General features: G+C 37.7%; 1 protein-coding gene across 1 annotated transcript in view; it reads left to right on the forward strand.

Moving 5' to 3' along the window:
• The window catches only part of LINC02877 (long intergenic non-protein coding RNA 2877), a 24750-nt gene extending 2171 nt beyond the window's left edge, over positions 1-22579 (forward strand). The window contains 1 exon segment of the mRNA XM_017880264.1: positions 22473-22579. Coding sequence (XP_017735753.1) covers positions 22473-22579 — 107 coding nt within the window.
• The last annotated feature ends 1578 nt before the right edge of the window (positions 22580-24157 follow it).

Genomic DNA, 24157 nt, shown 5'->3' on the forward strand with positions numbered 1-24157 from the left:
TTCTGTCTTATTTAAGGTATTATTATTTAAGATTTTTCTGTATGTACAGCTGAAACTAATCCTAATGGATACACTTTCCATTTCTCGTATCTCTTACCTGTTTTCCTTGAGCTATTGTGTTGCCTTTGACCTCCAGGAAAATACTGAATAATAGTGTTCATTGCAGCACTCCCATTATTCTTACCTAGAATAGAAATGAATCAAAATCTTCTTCATTAAGTGTGATATTTGAGTTTTGATATTAGTTTTGTAGATATATTTTATTATTAAGGGAGAAGAAAATAAAAAGTACATCTTATCTGTCATCATTATACTTTATCTCAGTTAAAATCAGAGAAGCAGCCATTAACTACTAGCAGATAGTTGCATACATTAAATCTGACCATATACAAGTTTTTAAAGGCTGTTGCTCTTTTAAAATATTTCTCTTCATTTGTAATGTTATACAACAGGGATATTTATCATCCAAATATAACCCATATGTACATGTAACAAAATAAATCTTATAATAAGATTATAAGAAAATAATATAGCATACTAGTGAAATAGCCACAGTTAAAATTCCCATGTCAGAGAATTCCTAGTATTGCTTTGCAATTGACTTTTTCTTTGTTAGTTTGTTTGTTTGCCTGGCATTACTACAAACAGAAGAAACAAACTTTATCTTATGAACAAAAGATTCCTTTTGGTTCAGTATTCAATTTTTAATGATAGATTTCTGAACTTTGCTTTTAAAAAAGTAGGCTGGATAACTGAACACAAATAAATAACAAAATAAATTTCCAATCATGTGGTACCTATAAAGAAAGTGCTGCCTTTATTTTAAAGAAAGAGAAACATTGATTAAAGACTTTTCAGAAGAAATAAAGAATGAGGAGGATCAATATCAAGACTTCAAAAGATGGATCAATAGGAAAGATTAATATTTTGATCATTCCAAAATATTTGCTTGTTATATACACTGCAAAGTAACATCCATCTTTTGTTTCTTTTCAGAAGCCGAATACCTGTTAAATGTTATATACATACTCTAACATTTACTTTTAATGCATGTGCAAATACTTCACAATCTCCTTCTCTTAAAATCCAACAAAGCGCCTGCCCACCCAGGTCTTTTCTATAATATTTGAAACACATGTCTGAAGTTGTTGGCCATATGTGCTAGAACTCTAACTGCTGCATTCATTTGAAGACACAGACAAGATTTGGATTAGCTACCCAATTTAGATTTTGAAAATTGTATGATCTATGTTCTGAATAGAACCTCAAACCACAATGTTTTATTACACAAAGGATTTGCAGTAATGACCCCATCAAAATATTCATGTTTATAGAAATAGTACCAGTATACAAGTTTATTTTTGCTCTTAATAGCAATATTGGAATGCATAAGGTTTCAAGTCAGCTGGATCTTTTATGTTGTGTTCATGTTTCTCATCTCTTGATTCCACTACTTAGAATATAACCTAAAGGAAGCAGATGGTTAGTGAGTGAATAAAGACCTGAATTCTAGTTCCATAATTATTTAGCTAAGTCCCAGAGATTCGTTGGTAAAGTAGGCTTTTTTTTTTTCTCTCTCTGAGATAGTATATATAACTCCTCTCCAAGGGTGTTGATACTAATGATAATCTTCGCTATACAACTCTGTTCAAACAAAGCGCATATTTCAGGAAAATTGCCAGGGTATTTTGTCATTTTGCAATGAAAACAAATAAGATCATTCCACTTCCGCAACTGAAAGGATTTCAGAGGTTAAGAGAAAAGTCAAACAGAAGTCTGACATTTTATTTCAAGAATTGCCTCTTTAAGTCCATGCATATTCTCAGATGACTTGTGGCACCTGTTTATATCATCCAGGGTAGAGCAGATGGAGTTACTACAGGTGAGACTGAATTTGCGAAACAGGAAAATGCCACAAGATTTATGCACTGACAGATCTGAAATTGAATCATATGAAATTTCAATATTTGACTTTTTGACTTTCAAAATGACAATTTCATTTTGTTCAACCCGACATTAATGGCTAATATTTATTAAGCAGTAAGGGTTTTATATGTATTCAATTACTTATTCCTCCTAACTATGCAGTGTGGCAGTAATTATAGTAACCCTTCCCATTTGAGAGATGATAAAATGAGCCACAAAGGGACCAGAAATGTCCCTCAGGTCACACAGCTAGTAAGTCTTAAAGCTGGGTTTAGGATCCAGGTGCTCTGGCTTTGATACCCAGGCTCTTTACCTGCACTACACTGGTTATACACAAAATATAAATAAGGTCAAATTCATATTCCAGTTCTGGATTGCAAAATGCCCCAAATTTCTATCCATTGACCTAAAGGTAAAGTTAAATTCCAGACCCATGTATATGACTTCCTCTTGGACAGCTTCACCTGTATGTACTTCAGATTTTTTCTACTCAACATCTTCAAAAAAAAAACCTTATTCTCTTTGTCCACACTGCTCAGTAGCCCATGCCAGAATTTTACGTTTCTCTTGGACTCCTCCTTAATTTCAAGTTCAATCAATTACCAGGGTCAGTCATATCTATTTCTTTATCTCTTTCATACCTACCTTCTTCCCTCCACCTCTACAACCAGAATTTCTCACCCGGGCAACTATAATAGGCTTCTATTTTTCTGCCTATGTCGACTGTTGGTCTGTCTCGGTTCAATAACCCATCAATCACTGTGTGAATTTTTGAACATGTAAATCTGATCATGTTATACTTCCTGTTTCCTGATGGATAATTTGTATATAACTTATATTATTTTGCAACTCTTCACTGTTTTTTCCCATTCCTGCTAGTCTCAAGTTTCATGCAGAGAGTATTAGCCTATTACATTTTGTAGTCACACTAATATACATACAATAGTGCTATGTTAAATGTGTGTAAACTGTGATTTACAATCATATTTCTTTATGTAATTGAGGTGCTTGTCACTTAGTGTTCATTTCAATTTCTCAAGTTATTTGCTTTTGTATTTCTCTACTTTAAAATTATTTCAGGTCATTTGCAGGTACATTACACAGCATGAAATGGCGCCATAGGACTTGTAATTGGCCTAAGACTTCACTTTGTGATTGGGCAGATCAAACTTCTTTGACTTATTAATTCTTATTTCTACTATAAACTGATATTTTTAAGGTTATTGGCATAGCGTTTTATATTAACGCCAGTTCTTGTGGGGTTAGACTTTCATTTCTTCAGAAAGGACAGATTAAACAAAGTGAAGTCAATTTCTTCACAATTTCTTATATAAAGATGTCACCGGCATATTGAGCATTTTGCTCATGTGTTCAGATGCACATATTCACAATTGTGTTTGTTATCCACTTACTCCTCACTAGAGATAAATAACCCATTTTATTGGAGTGTGCCAGTATGTTGTGATTTGTCGTGTAAAACCTAATTTTTAATTAACTATAATTTTACTTTTTCAGTGTGTTGGTTTGCAATATTCCTTATAGCAGAAAATAAGATGAATAAGCTGTCTATGCTTGGGGTCCTTGAGGTGTTCTATAATGTTTAGATCCTTTTTGTTAAATTTCTTTTTTCTTTTTTTTTTTTTTTTTTTGAGACAGAGTCTTGCTCTGTCACCCAGGCTGGAGTGCCATGGCGCAATCTAGGCTCACTGCAAGCTCCGCCTCCTGGGTTCACGCCATTCTCCTGCCTCAGCCTCCCCAACAGCTAGGACTACAGGCTCCTGCCACCATGCCCTGCTAATTTTATTTTGTATTCTTAGTAGAGACGGGGTTTCACCGTGTTAGCCAGGATGGTCTCAATCTCCTGACCTGGTGATCTGCCCGCCTTGGCCTCCCAAAGTGCTGGAATTATAGGCGTGAGCCACTGCGCCAGGCCTTTTTTGGTTAAATTTCATGAGAATTAGAAGTAATGTGGCATTGGAGGAGGGATGGCATTGATGTGTCAGGAACTAATAAGAAACAGAGTAGAGACTGGTCTGGCTTCTTTCTTTAAAAAATCCCAGGAAAATATACAGCACCAGAGCTTTTACTAATGGGTAGGCCTGGTTCTACGAGACAAAGAACGTAAGTATCACCCTTCTTCCTCTATAATAATTTAGAACTGGTTCATCCAGGTCCCACTGGCATCTGCTTGTCCTTTCTCACTGGCCAGTATCATATCTGCGGTACCCATAACCACATGAAAAAACATTTTCTACCCTTCCCACCACATTGAGTTGCAAGTGACTTCTGAGACATCTCAGGCTGTCTGACTGGACACTCCACAGCAATTTCTTCTGTTTGGCTGGACTTAAGGGAATGCTGTGAGGCCAGCCCTCACCCTGGGGTGCACTTGGAAAGTGAGACAAAGTTATTCTGAGATTTCCATCACCTCTACATCACTAGTCCTGCAGTCTGCCTGTAGATGGGGGACAAGGAATAGATTCCTTTCTGACCAACATCTAACTCTTGCGTTTTTCCTCTTTTCTTTTAACCCTTTATTTAACATGCTTTATTTGGTCTCAGGGACAGTAAAAACAGACTTGAGCTAATCATATATTCTTCTAGATCATCTTCCCTTATGCCTTATCCCTGGCTTTTTATTTTCAAGTCAGTAATTTAAGAAATATAAGCTATCCAAATTGAAAAGGAGGAAGTCAAATTGTCTCTGTTTGCAGATTACATTATCTTATATACAGAAAAACCTAAAGACTCCACCCAAAACTCTTAGAACTAATAAATTCAATAAAGTTGCAGGATACAAAAGTAATATAAAATCAGTAGCATTTTTATACATAATCAACAAACTAGCTGGAAAAGAAATCAAGAAGTCAATCACATTTACAATAGCTACAAAAATACACAGGAATAAATTTAATCAAGGATGTGAAAGACTTCTATAAGAAAAACTGAAAAACACTGATGAAAGAAATGAAGAGGATACAAATGGGAAGATATCCTGAGCTCACGGATCAGACAAATTAATATTGTAAAAATGAGAATACCATCCAAAACAATCTACAGATTCAATACAATTCCTGTCAACATACCAATGGCATTTTCTAAAATTTGTATGGAGCTGCAAAAAACCAGGACTAGCCAAAGTAATCCTGAGCAAAAAGAAAAAAGCTGGAAGTATCACACTACCAGACCTCAGAATATACTGCAAAGCTGTAGTAACCAAAATAGCATAGTATCGGCATAAAAACAGACACATAGACCAATGGAACAGAATAGAGGACCCAGAAATTGAGTCACACATCTATAGCTAAATGATTTTTGACAAAGGCAAGAACACTCATTGGAGAAAGAATAATCTCCTTGATAAATGGTGCTGGGAAAATTGAAATTCATGTGCAGAAGAATGAAAGTAAACTCCCACTCCTTACTCTATATAAAAATCAACTCAAAATAGATAAAAGATCCAAGTGTAAGACTTGAAGCTATAAAACTACTTGAGGAAAACAGAAACCTTCAGGACATTGGTCTGGAAAGACATTTTATGAAAAAGACCTCAAAAACTAGGCTGGGCAATGTGGCTTACGTCTGTAATCCCAGCACTTTGGGAGGCTGAGGAGGGTAAATCACCTGAGGTCAGGAGTTTGAGACTAGCCTGGCCAACATGGTGAAACTCCATCTCTACTAAAAACACAAAAATTAGCTAGGCATGGTGGCACATGCCTGTAGTCCCAGCTACTCAAGAGGTTGAGGCAGGAGACTCACTTGAGCCCGGTAGGTGGAGTTTGCAGTGAATGGAGATTGTGCCACTGCACTTCAACTCCTGGGTGACAGAGTGAGACTCTTGTCTTTAAAAAAAGAAAAAAAAGAAAACAAAAAAAGAAGAAAACAAAATCCACAGGTAACAACAACAAAAATAAACACACGGGATTATATCAAGCTAAAAAGCCTCTGCACAGCAGCGAAAGAAACAACAGAGTGAAAAGGCAGTCAACAGAATGGGATAAAATATTTGCAAACTACTCATTCACAGGGCATTGATATCCAGAATATACAAGGAATTCAAACATCTCAACAGCAAAAATAACAATCAGGTTAAAAAATGGGTAAATAATTTGAACAGACATTTCTCAAAAGACATACAAATGACCAACAAATACATGAAACAATGCTCATCAGAGAAATGTAAATCAAAACTACAATGAGGTATCATCTTATGCCAGTTAGGAAGGCCTATTAGCAAAAAGACAAAAATTAACAAATGCTAACAAGAATGTGGAGAAAAAAGGAATTCTTACATACTGTTGTTGGGAATGCAAACTAGTACAGCCACTATAAAGAATAGTTTGAAGTTTCCTCAAAAAACTACAATAGGACTGCCTATGACCCAGGAATCCCACAATTGGGAATCTATCCAGAGAAAAGGAAATCATTGTTTTGGAGAGACATCTGCACTCCCACATTTATTCACATTTATTGCAGCACTAGTCACAATAGCCAAGATGTGGAATCCATCTAGGTCTCCATCAACAGATAAATGAATAAAGAAAATATACCATACATATTAGATGAAGTACTATTCAGACATAAAACACAATGAAGTCATTTGTGGCAACATGGATGGGCTGGAGAACATTATGTTAAGTGAAATAAGCCAGAAACAGAAAGCTAAACACTGCATGTTCTTGTTCATATGTGGAAGTTAAAAAAAGGTTGATTTCATAAAACTAAAAAGTAGAACAGAGAGTACCAGAGGCTGGGATGGGTAGAAGGAAGGGAAGGATAGGGGGAAATTTGTTAAAAGGATACAAAATTATATCTAGATAGAGGGAATAAATTTTGCTGTCCTATACTACTGTAAGATGTCTGTAGTCAACACTAATATATAGTTTCCAATAGCTGTAAGGAGGATATTGAACATTCTAATCCAAAGAAATAATGAATACTTGAGATGATGAATATGCTAATTATCTTAATCTTATCATTTGTATTAGGGTTCTCTAGAGGGACAGAATAGGGTAGATATATAAAGGAGATATGTGTGTGTGTGTGTGTGTGTGTGTGTGTGTATAATAGATACCCTATCTCTAATAGGGTAGACATATAAAGGAGTTTATTAAGTTTGAACTTTCATGATCACAAAGTCCCACAATAGGCCATCTGTAAGCTTGAGGAGCAGTAGTGCCCGTCCAAGTCTCAAAATTGAAGAACTCGGAGTCTGGTGTTCGAGGGCAGAAAGCATCCAGCAAGGGAGAAAGATGTAGGCTGGGAGGCTAAGCCAGTCTTGCATTTTCATGGTTTTCTGCCTGCTTTATATTTGGTGGCAGCTGATTAGATTGTGCCCACCAGATTAAGGGTGGACTGGCTTCCCCAGTCCACTGACTCAAATGTTAATCTCCTTTGGCAACATCCTCACAGACACATCCAGGAACAATACCTGCATCCTTCAATCCATGAAGTTCACACTCAGTATTAACCATCACATTACTGTTCATTCTCTGTATTGAAACATCACTATGAACTCCATGAGTATGTGCAATTATTATTTGTCAATTAAAAATACAAATTTTAAAAAATGTCAAGAATTTGCCTTACGCGCCGTTGTCTCTGTTGTGTCATCCCTTCCCAGAGGAGAATAGGTATTGAATATTCTTACTGCTTATTACTGCTTGAAGGAGGAGAGGTAGTTAAAATATAGAGAAGAAAACAGTAGTTATTATATCAAAAGTTTTTTGTACTATATGCAATTTTTTGGTTGTTTTATAGTTTTAATCTTAGTCATTACTATGGTAAAAACTTAATTCTGGTTAATTAAAGCTAATATCTTTAGTATTAGCAAAGCATTACAAGAACAAATTTTAAAATACTTAGCCTTATTACAACCCCAATGTCAGAATTAAAATGTACCTGGAATAGGCTTCCTGTATGTGTTTCAATTGGTTTATGTTATATATATATATTTTACTTATAAGTAAAAATCATTTGTAATTAGGATACCAATGAACCAGGCTATATTTAAATTACACTTTATTACTCATTTGCTTTAGCAAGTTAAATCTAGCAGTGTCATTCTTTTAATGTGTACCTTTTAAACTAATGAGAATTTATTTCACTATGCTGTAGAATAAAATGTCAAATAAGGAGAAGCCACAAATATTTATTTTATTTATGGGTCATAGCATTCGCAAAACTGTATTTAGAAACTAAAAGTTGAAATAGAAAAAAAAAAAAAAAAAAAAACCCTAAGCAAAAAGAGTTTAAGAAGTGCTAGATCCAGGAATAGAAAACCGAACATCGCATGTTTTTCCTCATAAGTGTGAGTTCTCACTCACTGGGAGGGACACAGGGACAGGAACATCACACACCGGGGCCTGTTAGGGGTGGGGGGCAAGGCGAGGGAGAGTATTAGGACAAATACTTAATGTATGTGGGGCTTAAAACCTAGATGACAGGTTGATGGGTGTAGCAAACCACCATGGCACATGTATACCTATGCAACAAATCTGCACATTCTGCACATGTAACCCAGAACTTAAAGTATATATATAAAATAAAGAAGTGCTAGATCCCTTTCAGGTGGTTTCTGAAACCAGCTACCTACGATATTTGGTGTACGTTTATTTCTGTCAGTTCTAGCAAAGATTACGGAAAAACAAATAATTTGTAAATGCTGAGAATTGTACTTACTTCAGAGGATTATTGTAAGAATTAGTTGAGAAACCCAGAGCCTGACACATGATAAATTATCAATAAATGCATAATAAATATGTTCCTGATGGCATCTGGGAGGAAACTGTATCAGAAAAAGCACAAAACTGTTCCTGATCCTGTACAGAAAGTAAGACTTCCTGGACTGTGATGTCCCTCGAGGGTTAGGTGCTAGGGTTCGCAGAGCACATAGCTTTAATGGGAAGGGAAGGTCATTCACGGGGAACAGGGAGAGTTAGGACAGGTGCTGAGAATCTAATAGGATGGGGAATGCAAAGGATTGTGAACACAGGCAAGAGACATTTGGTCTGCCAGAGAACAGCCAAGGTGTGCAAAACATGAAGCAACTTCCAAAAAGTGAAGATTCACAGGCAAGGTAAGTTATCAGAGAAAGAGAAAGAATAAAGGGAAAGTACACTTAGAGGATATTGCAGGGAGGGCAGCAAAGCTCTAGCAATAAGACAGTAAGGCACTGAGTAAATGACAGGTTTCCAGCTGAGCTCTTCCTTCTATAGAAGCAGAAACAGATCAAGAGCAAGACCCAGACACTGACAAGAAAATATCTGGCTGTTAAAATTCACTTAGGATTAGTTATCAAAATTAAAATAGATATGGTACTTTTTAAAAAGGCATTAATGCATATTATGTAATTATACTGTATGATTATTCTTAAGCACACATTTATCTTTCTTATTGAAGTTTCAGTAAAGAATTCTGAGAAATGATTATATTTTTATAAACCATCTGGTTTAGCTGCAGGCAAACTCGGGGAAAAATATATCTGATGAGGTTAATCTTTTACATTTCCCAACAAATCAGAACAAAGACTGAGGAGAAGGAGGGATATTCAGAATTGAAACAATGAATATAAATGGACCTAAATATTTGTATATAAAATTTTTGACATTTTAAACATTATTTGAGAACCATTTTTCTTCACCACGATTATGTTACATCTTCCATCATTTTATATATGATCGAATGTGATATATTAAGTCAGTATTTTAAGGTAATTAGTACATTTAAGACCACAGTCATTTGGGGAGCTAACAGTGGGGGACTTCATAAACTAAGGTCCTTGAACTGTGTTTCCATGAAGCATGTGGAGAATGATTAATTCAAGACCACTACCCACATGCAATAATACAGTTTTCCCGCATTCTCTGTCTCCTTGTTTTTACATCTTCTGTCTCATTTTCTCTTCACTTTGTATGATTCTAACCCCTTCCCTCCCTGATATCATCACTTAATATTTACTGCTTTTCTTTCCAAAAAAGTACACTAAAGAGAAAAAAAGTCAAATGTAGAATTATAAATTCTTTCTTTAATGGTATCAATGCTTTGTTTATAGTATTATTGAAATTTAAAGAAGTAATTTAATTTAGGTTCAATTTAAATTGTTTACTTGTCTTGGATTCTTATTAGCGTTTGTTTGTTTGTTTGTTTTTGAGATGGTGTCTGGCTCAGTCATCCAGGATGGAGTGTAGTCGCTCAGTCTCACTGCAACCTCTGCCTCCTGGGTTCAAGTGATTCTCCTGCCTCAGCCTCCTGAGGAGCTGGGATTACAGGTGCCTGTCACCATGCCTGGCTAATTTCTGAATTTTAGTAGAGATGATCTTTCACCATGTTGGTCAGGCTGGTCTTGAAATCCTTACCTCAAGCAATTCACCTGCCTTGACCTCCCAAAGTGCTAGAATTACAGGCATGAGCTACCGTGCCTGGCCTTATTCTTACACTTGTAATTGATTATTTAATAACATTTAATTTCTGGCTTTTCTAATTCAACCTTAGAATTAAAGGCATTAGTTTAGCAGTGGACCAGAAGCTGTGCACAGAGCAAAGTCCTTGTCCTTATAGAGTGTATATTACAGAAAGAGATATAGAAAAAAAAATAGAGAAATATAAGATATAATTTTAGGTACTGGCAGGTGTTATAAGAAATATAGAGAGAGTATGAATTGAGAAAATGGCAGGCAAGGATTTTTTTTAGACAGAGTTAGTGTGTGAAAGTGAACAAGAACGGGATGAATGTAGAGTTCAAAAGGACATAGCTCATGGAGGGCCTTAGAAGTCTTGGCGAGGACTTTATTCTGAGTTTGATGAGAATCCATTGGAGGGATAATGTCAGAAGATTGATAATATGATTTACACTTAAAAAGAATTGCTTTGCCTACTGTAGCAATATGAAGATGAACATCAAAGAGGAGACAAGTCAAGATTATGAAGCAGTTAGAAGAGGAAGGGATGGGAAATGGTCAGGTTTGAGTTACATTTAGAAGTAGAGATGATGGTATTTGGACACTAGATGATTAGTTTAGCACTTAAAGTTATAAAATCTTAAATGAGTTTTGTTTGATAGAGGGCATAACTCTCATCCTCCCGTGTTGGGAGTAAGTCCCCCAAAATCTGGCCATAAACTGGCCCCAAAACTGACCATAAACAAAATCTCTGCAGCACTGTAACATGTTCATAATGGCCCTAACACCCGAGCTGGAAGGTTGTGGGTTTATGGGAATGAGGGCAAGGAATACCTGGCCCGCCCAGGGTGGAAAACTGCTTAAAGGCATTCTTAAGCCACAAACAATAGCATGAGCGATCTGTGTCCTAAGGGCATGTTCCTGCTGCAGTTAACTAGCCCAGCCTATTCATTTAATTCAGCCCATTCCTTCCTTTCCCATAAGGGATACTTTTAGTTAATTTAATATCTATAGAAACAATGTTAATGAGAGCTTCAGAGCTCTCAGCTCTGAAGGCTGTGAGACCTCTGATTTCCCACTTCACACCTCTATATTGCTGTGTATGTGTCTTTAATTCCTCCAGCGCTGCAGGGTTAGGGTCTCCCCAACCAAGCTGGTCTCGGCAAGTGGCGTCCAGCATGGGGGCTAGAATCCAGGTCGAAGAGTCACCAGAATGACAGTTGGAATGGAAAACTAGCTGGAGGACACTCGAGTACTCTTAAAGCAATCCCTGTGGTGAGTACGAAGGGGAACTCGGAAGCGTCAGGGTAATAGTGGGACAGGTGTGGGGTCTGGTTCGTTCCACCTTGGAACTTTTTCACACTAATGAGGAGGAGAAAGGAGAGTATAGTGAAGTAACAAGAGGTTACAGAACATGTTTATTTGCCAGCTAAAGCTAAAGTGGCAAAGGAAGGAGAAGTTCATCCCTACCCTTCTGCACCCCCTCATTATTATTTTGAAGAAAATGACCCCCCAGATCTTTCTTTTCTGGAGGACACTGGGTGAAAAGTAGTTGCCCCAGTGACTGTTCAAGCAGCACCTCGAGCAACTGCTCTTAGTTCTATTCAGGCAGGAATTCAGCAAGCTAGACGAGAGGGTGATTTAGAGGCCTGGCAGTTCCCTGTTAGAATACACCCCCCGGATCAAGAGGGAAATATTATAGCTACATTTCAGCCTTTTCCTTTAAAATTACTCAAAGAATCAGAACAAGCAATAAGTCAGTATGGACCAGGTTCTCCTTTTGTAATGGGATCTTAAAGAATGTTACTGTTTCCAGTTGGATTATTCCTACTGACTGGGATGCTCTTACTCGAGCTTGTCTAACTCCTGCTCAATTCTTGTCAATTAAAATTTGGTGGGCAGATGAAGCTTCCATTCAGGCTCCTCACAATGCCCAGGCCCAACCTCAAATTAATATAACTGCAGACCAGCTTTTGGGGGTTGGCGGCTGGGCTGGTTTAGATGCACAACTGGTCATTCAGGATGATGCCATAGAACAGTTTAGAGGAGTGTGCATTAGAGCTTGGGAAAAAAATCACTTCAGGTGGAGAACAATACCCTTCCTTTAGTGCTGTAAAACAGGGACCCAGAGAACCATATGTTGATTTTATATCTCGATTACAGGAGTCTCTTAAAAAGATATTGCAGATTCGGCTGCTCGGGATATAGTGTTGCAGTTACTAACTTTCTACAATGCTAATCCCAATTGCCAGGCTGCTTTGTGACCCATCAGAGGGAAAGCACATTTAGGTGATTATACCAAGGCCTGTGATGGTATTGGAGGTAATCTGCATAAAGCTACCTTGTTGGCACAGGCAATGGCAGGACTGCGGGTGTATAAAGGAAATACTCCATTTTCTGGAGCTTGTTTTCACTGTGGGAAGCATAGTCATACTAAAAAAGAATGTAGAAAAAATCAGCAAGTCAGGCCACCAGATAGGGGAAAAAAGAAAACTGTTGAGCCTGAAATATGTCCAAAATGTAAAAAAGGAAAACATTGGGCTAGTCTGTGTCACTCTAAGTTTGATAAAGAAGGGAACCCTATTTTGGGAAACACCATGAGGGGCCCGTCCTGGGCCCCGTTCTAAACCGGGGCATTTCCCGCTTGGGTCAATCCCTCACCCCTATACAATGTCTGTTTCCCACCACAGCCGGTAATGCCACAGTAGATTTATGCTGCACAAAAGCTGTGAGCCTTCTGCCTGGGGAACCCCCGCAAAAGGTCCCAACAGGAGTCTGTGGACCCTTGCCAGCAGGGACAATAGGATTACTTTTAGGAAGATCTAGTATAAGTTTGGAAGGCATACAAATACATACAGGAGTCATTGATTCAGATTACAATGGGGAAATTCAAATTGTTATGTCTACTTCTGTTTCCTGGAAAGCAGAGCCAGGAGAGCACATAGCATAGCTCCTGATTGTGCCATATGTGGGAATGGGAAAAAGTGAAATTGAACGAACAGGAGGATCTGGGAGCACAAATAAACAAGGCATAGCAGCTTATTAGGTAAATCAAATTACTGATAAACATCCTACCTGTGAAATAACTATTCAGGGAAAGAAATTTAAAGGCTTGGTAGATACAGGAGGGGACATTGCAATAATTTCTCTACAGCACTGGCCGTGCATGTGGCCAGTTCAACCTGCTCAATTTAACATAATTGGAGTTGGTAAAGTCCCTGAAGTATATCAAAGTAGTTATATTTTGCATTGTGATGGGCCCAATGGACAACCTGGGACTATTCAACCAATGATAACTTCTGTAAAATTTATGGGGAAGAGATTTATTACAACAATGGGGAACACAAGTTGTAATTCCAGAACAATTATATAGCCCTCAAAGTCAACATACAATGCATGAAGTGGGGTATGTCCCTGGTATGGGACTGGAAACAAAATTTGCAAGGTTTGAAAGAACCCCTTCAAGCAGAAAGGCAAAGTTCCCGCCAAAGATTAGGAAATAATTTTTGATGATGGCCATTGTTAAGCCTCCAGAACCTATACCTTTAAAATGGCTAACAGATAAGACAATTTGGATAGAACAATGGCCACTAAGTAAAGAAAACTGGAGGCTTTAGAGAAATTAGTTGCTGAACAATTAGAAAATGGGCACATAGCTCCAACATTTTCTCCTTGGAATTCTCCAGTTTTGTAACTAAGAAAAAATCAAGTAAATGGAGAATGTTAACTGACTTAAGAGCCATCAATTCAGTTATACAACCTATGGTAGCATTACAGCCAGGATTGTCTTCTCCTGCTATAATTCCAAAAAATTGGCCTTTAATAGTCATAGATTTAAAAGACTGTTTCCTTACTATCCCTTTAGTTGAGCAAGACTGTGAATGGTTTGCAGGTTTGCATTTACAATTCCTGCAGTAAACAACCTGCAGTCTGCTAAGCATTTTCACTGGAAAGTGTTGCCGCAGGACATGTTAAACAGTCTGACTATTTGCCAGATGTATGTGGAGCAAGCAATTGAACCTACTCATAAAAAATTTTCACAGTGCTATGTTATTCACTATGTAGATTATATATTTTGTGCTGCCCCCACTGGAGAAATATTACTCCAATGTGATGATCACTTGTAAAATTCAATTTCTTACGCTGGTTTAATTACAGCTCCTGAAAATATTCAGACTACTACTCCTTACTCCTACTTGGGGACCTTAGTAAATGACACTACCGTTGTGCCACAGAAAGTAACCATACATAGGGATCAACTAAAACATTGACTTTCAAAAATTACTTGGGAGTATTAAACAGCCTGCTCTAGGCATTCCTACCTATGCCACGAGTAATCTGTTTTCTATCCTTAGAGGAAATACTAGTCTCACTAGCCCTTGGCAATTAACAAAAGAGGGTAGGGCAGAGTTACAACTGATTGAGAAACAAGTCCATAAAGCTCAGATAAATAGAATGGATCCAGAGAAGACTCTAGATTTGCTAATTTTTTTCAACTCAGCATTCACCTACTGGTGTTATTGTCCAAGAACAGGACTTAGGAGAGTGGCTTTTTCTTCCACATACTAATTCACAGACTCCAACTCCTTATTTAGATCAAATTGCTACTATGATAGGGATTGGGAGAACTTGGATTGTTAAATTACATGGATATGATCCTGGAAAAATTATTGTCCCTCTCACGAAGGCACAAATACAGCAAGCTTTTATAAGTAGTCTTACTTGGCAAACTCATTGAGCTGACTTTGTGGGTATGCTAGATAATCATTTTCCTAAAACGAAGCTGTTTCAGTTTTGAAATTAACTAATTGGATTCTCCCTAAAATAGCTAAATTTAAACCAATTGAAGGTGCTGAGAATGTTTTACAGATGGGTCTAGTAATGGTAAAGCTTCTTATTCTGGCTCAAAAGTAAAGTTTTTCAGACTCCCTATACTTCAGCTCAAAAAGTGGAGCTTGTAGCTATAATTGAGGTATTAATTGCTTTTGATATGCCTACTAATGTGACTTCTGATTCTTCATATGTGGTTCACTCCACACAGTTAATTGAAAATTCTCAGTTATGATTTCATACAGATGAACAACTGATGACTTTATTTACCCAACAGCAAACAGCAGTTAGAAGTAGAATGAACCCTTTTTACATGACTCACATTAGGATGACACAGTTACACATGCTTTCTGATCTCAGCATTTACCATAATAAATCTGCTCCTATAATTGAGGCATACCACCCTGAAAAACCTTTTTATAAACAGGATTGGACCCAGTTAGAAAAATGAATGTACTTGTTTAGGAAGATTGCTTTGCAGAACAGGCAGAGGTGCTGCACAATGATTCCTATGGAATCATTATTAATTGGTGCCCTAAGGGAATGTTTAGCTTGAATTGCACCTCTCAGTCTGTGTGCCATGGTCACACTATGTTCAGATGATCTGAACAAAATGGTCAGATGGTAGAAATGATAAGAAGTACGGCAAAAGTTCCTATTATCTGGAACCGCAGTGGTATAGTGGCACCTCAACCTCAAATGATATGGCCTACTGTAGGAGCTAAACATAAGAATTTGTGGAAACTATTAAATACTCTCAATAAGATCAAAATTTGGGAAAGAATAAAAAAGCATCTAGAAGGACACTCTACAAACTTGTTTTTGGATATAGCAAAATTAAAAGAACAAGTTAAAGCATCCCAGGCACACCTGACCTTAATGCCAGGAACTGGAGTGCTTAAAGGAGCTGCAGACAAATTAGTAGCTAGTAACCCATTTAAATGGATAAAAACACTTGGAGCTCTGTGATTTCAATGATGATTGTGCTTTTAATCTATGTCATTTGTCTTTGTATAGTCTGCAGATGTGGATCCCAACTCCTGCGAGAAGTAGCAGATAAAAGTTGCCCTTGCTTGTATCTCTTTGCAAATAAAAGAAGGGAGACATGTTGGGAGCAAGCCCCCCCAATCTGGCCATAAACTGGCCCCAAAACTGGCCATAAACAAAATCTCTGCAGCACTGTAACATGTTCATAATGGCCCTAATGCCCAAGCTGGAAGGTTGTGGGTTTACGGGAATGAGGGCAAGGAACACCTGGCCTGCCCAGGGCGGAAAACCGCTTAAAGGCATTCTTAAAACACAAACAATAGCATGAGTGATATGTGTCGTAAGGGCGTGTTCCTGCTGCAGTTAACTAGCCCAACCTATTCATTTAATTCAGCCCATCCCTTTGTTTCCCATAAGGGATACTTTTAGTTAATTTAATATCTATAGAAACAATACTAATGACTGGTTTGCTGTTAATAAATATATGGGTAAATCTCTGTTTGGGGCTCTCAGCTCTGAAGGCTGTGAGACCCCTGATTTCCCACTTCACACCTCTGTATTGCTGTGTGTGTGTCTTTAATTCCTTAGCGCCGCTGGGTTAGGGTCTCCCCGACCCAGCTGGTCTTGGCAATCCCATATAAAGGTGGTCTGCCTGCCCCATCTTCTATATGGTATCACATGCAAAGAAATTTAACATTCTAATAAATGCATTGTAAGAAATTCAAAGTTTTCTTGAGTTCTCTTGGAAAGTAACATGACCAGTCATCTTATCATCCCTTTCACCACCTTCTTTTCCCTCTGATTCTTATGTGGCTCAATAGCCACACCATATTCACCCTCCTCCCTCTCTCCTCAGCTCTGAGTTCAATCAGCATCAGCTCATCTCTCTCTCTTCCTCTCCTCTTGTCCATTGGGGTTCTCTCGTTCTACCTATTTTGACTTGAAACACTCTTGACTTTCTCAAAGATGAAGTGAGGTGCTGCTTTGGGTGTTTTAGATTACTCTTCTCTGCCCACCACCCACTCAGCACAGTGGAGGCCAGGCCAGCAGCCACTATGTCAGTCAGCAAGGCCTCCTAAGTCTCAAAAGTCAGGAATGAAGGGAAGTGTTTGAGACTCATACACTAATACCTGCTGCCTCTTCTACACTTATTAGCCAAGAGTCAGACAGCACAGGTCAAAAACACCTGGAAATCAGTTTAATTTAAATTTGAACTAGAAATGTCAATAGGACATTTTGAGAAACAATACCTAAAAGTAATCATCTTGTTCTAAATATTTACTTGTATTTATAAATAATTGTTTTACAAATCAAATGATTATTGTTATGGCATCAAATACGTCATGTGTCATTTAGGTATGCAGTGTTTTAAATTTTCAACTGATTTAGCGATCATTATTCTAAAATCTCTAATTTGCAGGGACTTGACTCTTCCTTATTTTGATAATTCTATTTGTAAATTTTATTTCCTTTTAAGTTGTAGGTTTTGTATTATTTTTTCTAAATTTATTTTTATTCACTCAACTATTGTAAAATATGACTGGGCCAGGTGCAGTGGCTTATGCATGTAATCCCAGCGCTTTGGGAGGCTGAGGCGGGTGGATCACCTGAAGTCAGGAGTTTGAGACCAGCCTGGCCAACATGGTAAAACGCCATCTCTACTAAAAATACAAAAACTAGCTGGGCATGGTGGTGTGTGCCTGTAATCCCAGCTGCTTGGGAGGCTGAGGCTGGAGAATCACTTGAACCCAGGATGTGGAGGTTGCAGTGAGCTGAGATCGTGCCATTGCATTCCAGCCTGGGCAACAAGAGTAAAACTCTCTCCCTCTACCCTCTACCCCCCCCCCATATATATATATTACACCAGTTGATTAGTATTTGCAAATACAACTGTAACTCTTTGCTTATAAAATTTTGAACACCTATGCTTTGGTGAGACACATGTTTAATACCAAATAGAGCAAAAGAACTACTAAATAAGATGTATCTTTGTGAATGTTTTAATGAGTTATATAGTAACAATTTCTATTCCCTATAATATACTCAAAATTGCTTATAGTTAAGTACGGTACATTAAGTATGGTACTATGATTGTGACTTTTTTTTTTTTTTTTTTTTTTTTTTGAGACAGGGTCTTGCTCTGTCACTCAGGCTGCAGTGCAATGTTGCAATCTCAGATCACTGCAACCTCCACCTCCAGGTTCATGTGATTCTCATGCCTCAGCCTCCAGAGTAGCTGGGAATACAGGCGAACGCCACCACCCGTGGATAATTTTTGTATTTTTAGTAGAGACAGGGTTCTACCATGTTAGTCAGGCTGGTCTTGAACTCCTGACCTCAAGTGATCTTCCCACCTCGGCCTCCCAAAGCACTGGGATTACAGGTGTGAGCTACTGCACCTGGCCTGATTGTGACTTTAAAACTTCTTATTTTGAAAAAGAAAAGCTATCTTAACAAGGTCTTTTTTTTCTTCTATTTTCATTTTTTTCAACCATATAACCTCTTATTATGAGCTTGCTAAATACTGTTCTATATGAATACATATGTAAGTATGTATTTAAACTAGACATGCAGTTTCTGGCTCTTGGATAATAAATGCAGGAGAGGCAACAGGTTTCAAGCCTGTATGAGTCTCCAAGTCTGCCCCTTATTCCCTGACTTTTGAGGCTAAGGTGGCTTTGCTGCTGCAGTGGCTGCTGGATTGGCCTCTGCTGTACTGAGTGGGTAGTGGGTGCACAGAGAAAAGAAATCAAAGACACCCAGAGCAGCACTTCAATTCACCTTAAATATATAAGAAGGCCTTTTTTATGCTTATCATCACTGGCCATCAGAGAAATGCAAATCAAAACCACAACAATGGAGATACCATCATCACACCAGTTAGAATGGCGATCATTAAAAGTCAGGGAATGCAACAGGTGCTGGAGAGAATGGTGGAGAAATAGGAATGCTTTACACTATTGGTGGGTACTGTACCTAGTTCAACCATTGTGGAAGACAGCTGGTGGTCAATTCCTCATATAAGGACTAGAACTAGAATACCATTTGAATCCAGACCATTCCTTACAGGGGGACCATTACTGGGCCATATACCCAAAGGATTATAAATCATGCTGCTATAAAAGACACATGCACACGTATGTTTATTGCAGCACTATTCACAATAGCAAAGACTTGGAATCAACCCAAATGTCCATCAATGGATAGACTGGATTAAGAAAATGTGGCACATATACACCATGGAATACTATGCAGCCATAAAAAAGGATGAGTTCATAGTCTTGTGTAGGGAATTGGATGAAGCTGGAAACCATCATTCTGAGCAAACTATCACAAGGACAGAAATCTAAACACTGCATGTTCTCACTCATAGTGGGAATTGAACAATGAGAACGCTTGGACACAGGGTGGGGAACATCACACACTGGGGCCTGTTGTGGGGTTTGGGGAGTGGGGAGGGATAGCATTACGAGATATACCTAATGTAAATGATGAGTTAACGGGTGCAGCACACCAACATGGCACATGTATACGTATGTAACAAACTTGCACGTTGTGCACATGTACCCTAGAACTAAAGTATAATTAAAAAAAAGAAAAGAAAAAGAAAGTCTTTTTTGAGAGACAAATGAAACATAATTGCTTCTCATACTTAATGTTTTGTCATTAACATTTTCCTCTGTCAATAACATATATTTTAAAATGTAATACTTTTGGAAAGTGAGAAGAATTCTGAAGAATACAAAAAAGGATATTGTACTCCCAAGCAATTCAAGGGAAGATAATGTACTAAATCAGACTACAGGGGCAGGGAAGTTGCACTAAGGAGGTACCTGAACTGAGAAGCTATGATGGTCAATTTTCTGTCAACTTGACTGGGCCATGGGATGCCCAGACATTTGATCAAACATTATTCTTGGAGAGTCAGTCAAGGTTATCCTGGATGAGATTAACGTTAGAATTCGTAGACTGAGTATAGAAGATTGCCCTCCCTAATGTGAACGTGCCTCATCCAATCAACTGAAAAAGTGAATAGAACAAAAAGGCTAAGTATGAGGGACTCCTCTTGCCTGACTGGGTGAGCTGAAACATCAGTCTTCTCCTATCTTTAAACTCACACTGAATAACTGCCTCCTCTTGGGTCTCAAGCCTACCACTTCTCAGGTTGGAACTAGTACTGTTGGCTCTCCTAGTTTTCATACCTTTGGACTCAACCTAGAACATAGACCAGTTGGCTTTCCTTGGCCTCCAATTTGCCTGCTGCAGATCTTCTAATTTTCTAGCTTCCTAAATCACATGAGCCTTTTTTTTTTCCTTTTTTTTTTTTCTTTAAGATGGAGTCTTGCTCTGTTGCCCAGGCTGGAGTGTAGTGGCGTGATCTTGGCTCACTGCAACCTCCACCTCCTGGGTTCAAGAAATTCTCCTGCCTCAGTATCCTGAGTAGCTGGGACTACAGGCACCCACCACCATGCCCCGGCTAAATTTTGTATTTTTAGTAGAGATGGGGTTTCACCATGTTGGCCAGGCTGGTCTGGAACTCCTGACCTCAGGTGGTGCACTCCCTTTGGCCTCTCAAAGTGCTGAGATTACAGGCATGAGCCATCGCACCCAGCTGCCAGTTTCTTATAATGAGTATTTTTACATGTATAAAATAAAGATATATGTGTGATCTGTATCTATATATTTAATATCTAATATGTACATTTTCTATAAGAAGCAGCCAAACAGAATTATAATTCATTTCCCCTCCCTTATTTTTGTGTTCTCATTTATATGTGGTATGCTGATCAAAACTACTGCTTCAAGTTTATTTACAGTGAAAACATAACAATTTGATAAACATACAATCTGTTTCTAAAAATTGTGAATGATCATTTAAAAAAGGTAGATTTCACTTTTCTTATGTACTACTTAAAATGCAAGGAATTAATTTCACCAACAGAGCCTATAAAGGTATTAATTGATTTGTAGGACTGGTTAAGTGCAGGAGAGAGGCACTTTCTTGGGTAGATGCTTATGAATTCTTTTTGTATAACGTTTTTTATAAAAAAAAGTATCTCGAAGGCACTGAGGATGTCATATTTGACACACATTCAATAAAATAGATGCAGAGTAAGAATTTGATTTAATGGGCTCACTTTATGTTTTTAGCAGAATGTATTTATTGAATAGATATTTATTAAACATCAACTACATGCCAGCTCTGTTCTTTATGCTGGAGATAGAAAAAAGAACAAAACAGGCAATGTTCCTGCCTTCAAGGAGGTGTTCTACTACAGAGCCAGATAATCAACAGATAAAAAGTGCAAATAAATTAGTATATTATGTAAATATAAATATATAAAATAATCATTTATATATATATATATACACAATGATTACGATTAGTGTCCACAGTGAAACAAGTAGGATGCTGCTGTGATAGAGAATAATAGAAGAAATATGACTAGAAAGGGCCTATCTGAGGAAGCAATGTTTATAATCATGATCTTTTCTAAAAGCTTTCATCTTTTTCCTCCCATTGACATTACTGATCTGGGGAATGATTTATTTTAATATGCCAAGGACTTTTTGTTTGGATTCAAGGGGACAGATGCAGGGTTGTTATATGGGTATACTGTGTGATACTAAGGTTTGGGTTACAGATGGTTTAGAGAGTGATTTAATAATTCTTTTCATATGGATTCTATTTCAGTATATGTTTCTCAATTTGTTAACTTTAAGTCACAAATATATTTCATAATCCAAGCCCTTTCAGTTCAGACTTTCGTATTATAGAACTTTTACAACTTAATTTATTGGTGAAGCCAGTATTTACTCTGTATGTCTTAATGTGATTAATTTTAATTTGTATCAATTATTGGCATACATTTGTGATTTGCTTTGATTCTCCTGCTAGATTGTTGGCTCTGTGAGGCAGGAAACAGATCTAGCTCCAGTGTCCAGAATAGGGGTTTACACATAAAAAGGAGTTAAATATTTTTTGAAAGAATTGCCTAAAAGAAATTTCTGTGATGAATATTAACAGAATGATCTAATCATTATTACACTTATTTTTTTTTTTTTTTTTTTCCAAATAGGGCCTGGCTTTGCAGATGTTAAATTCTTTCTACTCTTGACTTACAGTCTTAACTCCCTCTTTATAAATGTGAAGGCTAGGAACGTTAGGGAAAAAATCAGCAACAAGTAAAATTCCTCTGATCTTTCCCATGCCAAAGAGTTGGTGATAAAGAAAAGCTATTTCTGAGGATTAAGGAGTATGCATAATCTGTGCTTGGCTTTCTCTGCTCCCTTTAATATTCTATTGAAAGTCCCTCTTTGATTAAACAGGAGAGAAGATTCAAGGAGGAACTGAAATAGAGAGAGGGTCCTTTGCAAAACAGTATCAAACAGACAGATCCCAGTTACTTGTAACGTCTGCCCTGCCATGGGAATAACATAATGAGAGTCCTGGGCAACCCAGAGAGAAGTGTGAATAACAGCAGTTACTAATCAGAACACTGCCGAATTTTGAAAAACTTTTGCATGCTTTAATTTCTCCACATTTTAAGTAATTATACTAATTATGAGAGTGCTGTGTGTAAACCCTATTAGTTGTTTGGTCACAAATAAAAACAAAAGTCATTTCAAATATGTATCTGACTTTACTGCTTTCCTATAGAGAGTTGCTTTCTACAGTGAATTACTTTTCATGTTAAGAAAAGTAACAAAATTCATGTTCTTGGGGATGAGTTGATGACATAGGCCCTCGCATATACCACTCGTGGAAGTGTAAATTTATTAATTTATTCAACAAACATTATGTGCTAGGCATAGTTCTGGGCGTTGGGGATATGGAGGTAAGCCAAACAAAATCTCTGCAGTCATGGAGCCTACACTTTAACTGGGGAGATGCAAGTGAATACACAGGAAGTCAGATGGTATTTTATGCTGTGGAGAGAAATGAAGCAGGTAAAGGGAGAAGGAGAGTTTGGGGAGCAAGTTTTCTTATTTTAGTGTGCTAGGGAAAACTCGGCATTTGAGCAGAGGTGTGAAGAAATCAGAGGAACTAACCATGCAGATATCTGTAGAAGGATCACTCAAGATAGAAGGAGTAGGCCTGCAGTACACAGAGGATGCTATAGCTAAGTAGAGGGAGTGAAGGAGAGAAAGAGATCAGAGTTGATGCCAGGGTCTAGGTCTGAGTGAGATGAGAACTCCATGCTTTCTGTTTTAAAGGGGTTTTTAAGTAAGAATGATATAACTTGTTTTAAAAGACTCCTGACTTCTCTATGCTATTTTGGGGCAAAAGTGATAGAAGAGAGATGTACTAGGAAGCCATTACAGTTCATCAGGCAAGAGACAGTGGTGGTTGGGACTAGTCCCCACTAGTAGCAATGGAGGTGAGGAAGTGGTCAAATACCTACATGCATTCAGAAGTATAATTTTGGTGTGTAAAAGAAAGGCTTGACGAAGGAAGATTCTAACATTTTTAGCTTAAACTAGATGAGTGGAGTTGCCATTTTATTAGATACTGATGAAGAGAGTTTAAAGGAAGAAACCAGGAATTTGGTTTTATATATGATCAAGTTGAGATATCTATTAGAAATCCAACTAGAATTGTCAATACAGAAGTCTGGAGCTCAAGGGGTGGGATCCAGCCTGGGAAAAAAAAAAAAAAAAAGATCTTAGGATTGTCAAAGAATAGATGGAATTCCCATCCGTAAGACTGGATGACTATGAATGATTACGGCTAAGAAGACATCGTTCATGGAGAATAGACAGGGAAACAGAGTGAGAGCAGAACTATTGGATTCAATTTTCCGTGAGGGATATAATAGGACCTGGTGATTTACAATATGAACTCCATGGTCAGAATGTCTGAGTTCAAACTCCGGTTTCAGCAAGGATTATCTGACCTCAGAGCATAGATAAAAATGGAAGTTTTATAGTTTCATGTAGAATTATTGTAAAGATTAAAAGATAACCTGCTCACAAAGTACTTGGCATATAAGTACTCAGTACATGTTAGTCAC

Source organism: Rhinopithecus bieti, unplaced genomic scaffold, assembly GCF_001698545.2.
Source record: "Rhinopithecus bieti isolate Rb0 unplaced genomic scaffold, ASM169854v2 scaffold_12013, whole genome shotgun sequence".
Taxonomy (NCBI): Eukaryota; Metazoa; Chordata; class Mammalia; order Primates; family Cercopithecidae; genus Rhinopithecus; species Rhinopithecus bieti.